At 38.4% G+C, this 6802-nt stretch overlaps 1 protein-coding gene across 4 annotated transcripts in view; it reads right to left on the bottom strand.

Moving 5' to 3' along the window:
- Window positions 1-306: 306 nt before the first annotated feature.
- Window positions 307-6802, bottom strand: part of LOC107871317 — a 15131-nt gene continuing 8635 nt past the window's right edge. Inside the window, exons 3-6 of one of the 4 annotated variants that reach the window (XM_016718211.2) lie at window positions 2311-3078; window positions 1992-2213; window positions 1784-1908; window positions 307-1061 (exon numbers count right to left, since the gene is read on the bottom strand). In XM_016718211.2, coding sequence (XP_016573697.1) covers window positions 886-1061; window positions 1784-1908; window positions 1992-2213; window positions 2311-3078 — 1291 coding nt within the window. In that variant the 3' untranslated portion in view covers window positions 307-885. Of the gene's footprint in view, window positions 1139-1783; window positions 1909-1991; window positions 2214-2310; window positions 3079-6802 lie in introns of all 4 variants that reach the window. The other 3 variants (XM_016718212.2, XM_016718213.2, XM_016718214.2) reach the window with 3 other exon arrangements.

A 6802-nucleotide genomic window follows, 5' to 3' on the forward strand; every position in this document is an offset into this window, starting at 1 on the left:
TACTATCCAGAAGCACGAACTTTCTCCAAGTAACTTTGATCAAACACCTCAATAAACATCACTTTTTAAAAGAAATAAGCACTTTTAAAAAATATATATTTAACCAAACTATTAGTCAAATACCTCACGTTTTTAGAGTAATCACTTTTTAAAAAAAAAAAAAGGTACTTCTGAGAAAAAATAAGCCTGATCAAACAGACTATAAATCCTATTGGCTCTGCTGCGTTTACATTTTTGCCCGACGTCCCAACACCAGTGTCATCCTCATCCAAATAAGTAAGGACATGCAAACTGAAGAATGGAGGAAAAAGAAAAAGAAAGTTTGACAGCGAGGGGCAACTCGAATGGATCAATATTTGTAAAACGGGGCAAGGCATCAGCCGAGCCGACCCTCCGCTTTTCCACCTATTGCCATCCTTGCACATAGTGCCTTCAGTTGCATTCAAAACATACAAGACGAGCCCCAGAGGGTGGGGAGGGGCAGGGGTTAATAACAAAGAAAATGGGTGAGCTTCCCTTCCTTGATATGGCGGCATTTAATTAATAATGTCGATCTATCATGTACAAGTAACAACTGCAACAGATTATGACTTTTGACGATTTAAGTAGGAGCAACTACCAAATATTGGCCATGTCAACCATGCCTCTGGTATATCAGGGGTAGCTTTCACAGGACATCAGGTTCTTCAACTGGGCAAAATTCCCCAACCAGATGTTTCTAGAAGGAAAGCTTCTTCGTCCTAATCACCAGATTATCATCCCTCCGTCGGATATGCATTAACAACCAGTTACAGAGCTTACTAGATCACAGAAGTGAGGTGAAAACGTCAAAACAACAAGTAGCGACGCTTCAAGAAGCGCCAGACCCAAGGCTTGCAATGCTGCTCAAAGGTTAAAGGACTGTGTCCCATATGTTTTGCGATTCGCGACATCTCCGCTCAATTCATTCCCAGGAGTTAGACACGTCGCAGGTTTGCTACTCCCATTTGACATCGTAATACTCCCACTGGAATCCCGCCTGGCTTTGAAAACACCCCAGAGGTAATATTTACCCTGAAATCCTGTCGATTGACTTTCTCAAGCTGATTAACAATGAACCTCAGATAAAGCAAACCAAGAAGCCATACCTATATTTAATCTGATACACCATTAATTCAAGTTTATATTGTCTCATACGAGTTGGCAGGCTTATGAAGGTAAGAGTTAGAATTTTATTTATTATATTATATTACAAGTGGGTCCAAGCTTCCTAAAAATGCCAAATTTAAGAGTTTTCAAAAAGCATTAACCCATTGGCAAAATGGCAAGGTATAAACCTTCATCTTTTATAAGCATGGAAGACGCTGGTTTAATTTGTGGATTTTCTGATTAAATATAATAAGAAGCAACTTCCTAAAGAAATTGGCTTGATCCAATATGAGCATAGCTCACTCTGTGCTGTGCTTTGGCTCGAAAAATGGAACATTTGAAGTCCCCGTTCAAAGCCACAGGAAGGCACTGTGTCTCTGCCTAAACATTGTTTGGTAATCAAACCTTCTGGAGCTCCAATATATCCACTGACCATCAATCCTCAACTTCTTATTACCAAATCTCCTATCAATAGACAACGAAAATTCTCTATTTTCTTCCAATTTTTCCCCTTGAAGTTAACTACGTCATCAGTTTGAACTCTTTAAGAAGCACAAAAACATGGTCTCACGCTTAGCAAGCATATCATCTTTGGAGAAAGCCAAAATAGAAAGGACATGTAGACAGTGAAACGAAGGATCAAATAGAAACTCACTCCAGTATAGCAGGGGCAGTTCTGTGGAAGTGAAAACCAAAAGCTCAGCATTTGTTACGATTGCTCGTAGAGCAAGTTCTCCGCCGATCATCTGCTCCACCAACTGATCGAACTCCTTTTCACATCTAAAGAAAGAAAAAACAGGAGCATAATAAACCAAATGTTGACAAAAAAACAAGGTTAACAGTGAAAATATAAAAGTAATTACCTCGTATCTGATGGAAAAAAATACAATGCGATGTTATCATCAGTAGGCTCTGATATGGTGAAACTCTTGGGCCATACCTCAGATTTTGAAAGCATTTCTAGTTGAAGCAAAGCTGGAAAGGAGCTTGCTTCTTCATAAACCTTTTGACATGCTTTAACTGACAGGTGTGCAAAAAGTCCATCAAACGTCTCATACTCTTTATTCCATATGTTAAAACTACCCCTGTCAGATCACCATAATGGATAAATTTGCATTAGCACCACAATAAATCCATCATTCAATTATCTCCTGAGCTAAAATTCATGAGATATCTCCTGACCTCCAAATGGAATCGACAAGAGGCATCGCTCGTTCCTGGCCAGAATGTTTGGGTTCATTTGGCTGTTCACCTTTCGAAAATTGAGGACCTTCATTGAAAATAGTTCTAGTTTGAGGTGTTAACCTTGTATCTTTTCCAAGCACCGATTCCTTTTCATGATGATTGCCAGACGACGATATACTCTTTGTCTTTTCAACCATGCCAGAAGAATTACCTTGTGTACCAGGCTGAATATCTCCCTCACAATGTTTCTTCAAATGGCAAGTTTGAAAATTTTCTCTCGCTAGCTTGACCAGTGGGTCAGTAACTTCTTTCTTTAATCGCTTAGCTGGCAATGAAGAAACATTAGCTGATTGAGTTCGTTCATTGCACTCAATGCTTGCCTGTGACACATGGGATTGCTCAAAAGAGCTATGTACTAGTCTTGTTTCATATTTCTCATCTCTCAATGAGATGGGACTAGATCTCTTCTTGCTCATCTTCACGCCTGAAGTATCACCGGCTATCTGGCAATGCTCGACCAAATCAATCCCAGCATGTGGCTGATGAAGTTGCTGAGGCCCAACTTCACACCTCTTTAATATTGTCTTAGGAACATCAATCTTTACTTTAGAACTCGCTTTACAATGTCTTGAACTAGAGCAATCCCTATTTTCAACTGAGATGGCATCAGATCTCTTGCTGTTTAGTTCGTCTGGCTCCTTTACTTCACAGTCATTGCAGACCCAATATACAAATTCATTAAATGTCACCTTTTCATGGCAGTAGCTGAAAAATAAGCAAAGATCAACAGACCATACAAAGAAAAACAAGGTCAATTATTATGTCTGCGCTTGTGGCTGTTTTTTCTGATTCGCCAAAGAATTCCCACAAGAAAATAGAAGCTGAGGGTGGCACGACAATAGACCTAGAACAGGCTTTTTTGCTTTAAAAAAGAGAAACCACAATATTTTCTTTCTCGTCCTTTTATCTCTCAGGCACTAATCCCAATGTGATTTAAACAAACAAAGAGGGTGTTTGATTGGCTTATTTTTAGGTGCTTTTGGCCTTTAAGCACTTCTTTAATTTTGAGAGGTGTTTGGCAGACACAAAGTGATTCTAAGCAATTTACTTTAAGCTTAAAAAGTACAAAAAAGAAAAAAGTCAAAAGTTGGTTGATACCAATGTTTGGCTTTTAGCTTTTAGCTTATAAGTCACTTACAAAAGCTAATCCAAACACTCCCCCTAAAACCCAAAACTCCACCAGTAGTCCTGATCACCAAAATCCTTCTTTTCTTTTCTTCCTCCTCCAATATTATTCCACTATAGCCACCACCAATCACCTGTGACCCAACCCCAGAAAATACACCACTGAGAAATACCCCAAGCGCTTGCATGCATCAACAGAGCCTCCCAGACACCAACGCCACACGGCTCACGCGGCGGCGTGTGACACCTCCCTAGGCAGAATCTTAAACTTTTTGTTTTTTTTGCACGAACCCTGAACCCCAGAAAATACACCACCGGGAAATACCCCAAGCGCTTGCATGCATCACCAGAACCTTCCAGACACCAATGCCACCCGGCTCACACGGCGACGTGTGACACCTCCCTAGGCAGACTCTAAAAACTTTTTATTTGCACGAGCCCTGACACTAGCCAGGCTACAGTCAATTTTTAGTCTCTTTCCTTTCTTGGGAGGGTTTTCCTGGCAGAAATGGCTGGATATGGATCTTTCGTGGGTAACACAATATTCAACAATGTTGGTTTTAAGTCGTATGATATCACTAAATGCCAAGCTGGAGTTGGAACTTGGACAGCATAGGTATATTCTCTGTCAGGTCAGCATAAGGAACTAAACTCTCAGGAGGAGGATTGGCCATGAAATATGATTTGGAAAACAAAGATTCTTTATAAAGTGAAATATTTTACTTGGCTTCGGGCTAAAGAAGCAGAATTGACACATGAGAATTTGAATAAGAGAGGCTTTCACCTATGCCTAGGTGCTTTTATGTGCGGAACAGTCTGATACAATTAACCATCATTTTTTACACTGCATGTGGACCGACCAGTTGTGGAAAATGTTCATCTGTCTGAGGAGGGTTAAATGGATAAAGCGAGGGAATACAAAGGGATTGCTTAACTGCTGGAACAAGGTCGGCAATGCAACCTAAAAGAAAGAGAGATGGAAGATCGTACCTGCTTACATTTAGCGGATAGTGTGGAAAGAAATGAAAAGCAGATGTTTTGAAGACAAACAGAGCAGCCTACAAGATTTTAAGATGAATTGCTTAGCTCTGTTTTATTTTTGGTGTAACCAGAAACCAATAGCTCAAATTTTTGATGTTTTAGACCGTTTATAGGAGCAACAGATAGATGATCAAGTTGTAAGTTGTAACACTTTTGAAGGGGGCTGCATACTTTGATGTAGTATACATGTGGATATATAGATTAAAGTTACCATTCTCAAAAGAAAAGGTCCTCCGACAATTGATATAATTCTTTGTTCAGTGTGAAAACTAAGTAGGAAAAGAAGACCAAAAAGAAGGTATTGTGGAAGGCTCCGTATCTCTCTTTAGGAGGCAGATTAATTTTAATCAATTTTATTTTAGACTCTGTACCAACATATGTCATGTCAGCATTTCTCATGCCAAGTAAGGTAATCAATGCTCTAGACAAATTGAGAAGGAACTTTCTATGACATGGCAACAAAGAGGCCAAAGGGTTTAATCTGGTGAAATGGAAGATAGTACAAAAGAACAGGAACAAGGAGGTATGGGGGTCAAAAACTTGAAGCTGCAAAACAATTGTTTACTCATGAAATGGCTTTGGAGTTGTAATGAGGAGGGCCAAGCCCTTTGGAAGGAAGTCATTCAACAAAAGTATTGGCAGAATAAGCAATGGTGCAATGATGAAGTCACAGACAATTTGCGAGTTGGGAGTTTGGAGAACTATTAAGACCTTACGGGCACCTCTAAGTAGGAATATAAGCTACCATGGGGGTAATGGAAGAAAGATATTCTTCTGGACAGACAACTGGACTGGCAAAGTTCATTGCAGGAAACCCCAATGAGAGAGCAGTCTCTGGAAGCTGAATTCCCTGATCTCAATGTAATCTGCACATATCCGGATATCACAATTGAAGAGATGTGGATAGCACAAGGCTGGAATCTAATCTTCAGAAGACTATTGAATGATTGTGAAGGGGAAAGGGTGGCTGAATTGTTAGGAAGTGTGGAAAATTTCAGTATGACCACCACTGGACCACACACAATTAGATGAAAACACAATGAAGAAGGGCAGTTCTTAGTGAATAAAGTTTAAAGAGGTCCCAAGGGTCCATGGAAAGCCACTTGGAAAAGCATGGCACCAACAAAGGTGCAATGATTTACTTGGTTAGCAGTGAAGAAAGCATGTCTCACCCATGAGGCACTCCAGAAGACGAAATTCATGTAGCCTCTAGATGCTCCTTATGTATATAGGCAGCAGAAACTAATAGTCATTTGTTCCTTCATTGTAAGGTAATTGTAAGAGTTTGAGCACTCTTATCGGTTTGATTAGGAAGGAATGGACAACGCCAGAGCACACTGCTGATTTACAAGCTGGATAAAAGAATTGGAAGTAACAATCAACAAAAGTGGTGGAGAATAGACCAGCCTGTATTTGGTGGAATATATGGACGGAGAGAAATGGAAGAATTTTTAAGGCAGATCTAGTGCCATAAAAGATCAAATGGAATTGTATTACAACTTTATGTTTCTAGTGTAAAGAGCAATGCATGGAAAATGATGTACAGATAGTGGACTTCTTAGGAGTTTCGTAATCAATATGCTCCTAGTAAGTGCAATTTTGGAGGTGGCCAGCATACCCCAATTAAAAAAAAAAATATTGAATACTCACAAGTACATGTAAGTAATTGATATACACACACATATATATACACACACATATACATACATATACATGCATAAGTATGTATGTATATGTATGTGTATATATATATGTATGTGTATATATATATGTATGTATATGCATACATAAGCACATATATACATATATATACATGCATATGTATGTATATGTATGTATATATGCATGCATACATATGCGCACGTACACACACATATACATACATATACATGCATAAGTGTATGCATATATATATATATATGTATGTGTATGTATCTCTGTGTGTGTGTATGTATGTGTATGTATGTGTGTGTGTGTATATATATATATATGTATGTATATGTATGTGTGTATGTATATGTGTGTGTGTGTGTGTGTGTGTATGTGTATATATATACATGTATATATATGTGTGTATGTGTGTATATATATATATACATGTATGTATATATATATGTATGTATGATGTGTATATATATACATGTATATATATGTGTGTATGTGTGTATATATATATATACATATATGTATATGTATGTATGTATGTATGTATGTATGTATGTATGTATGTATGTATGTATGTATGTATGTATGTATGTATGTA

The sequence above is a fragment of the Capsicum annuum genome, chromosome 12 (assembly GCF_002878395.1).
Source record: "Capsicum annuum cultivar UCD-10X-F1 chromosome 12, UCD10Xv1.1, whole genome shotgun sequence".
Classification (NCBI taxonomy): domain Eukaryota; kingdom Viridiplantae; phylum Streptophyta; class Magnoliopsida; order Solanales; family Solanaceae; genus Capsicum; species Capsicum annuum.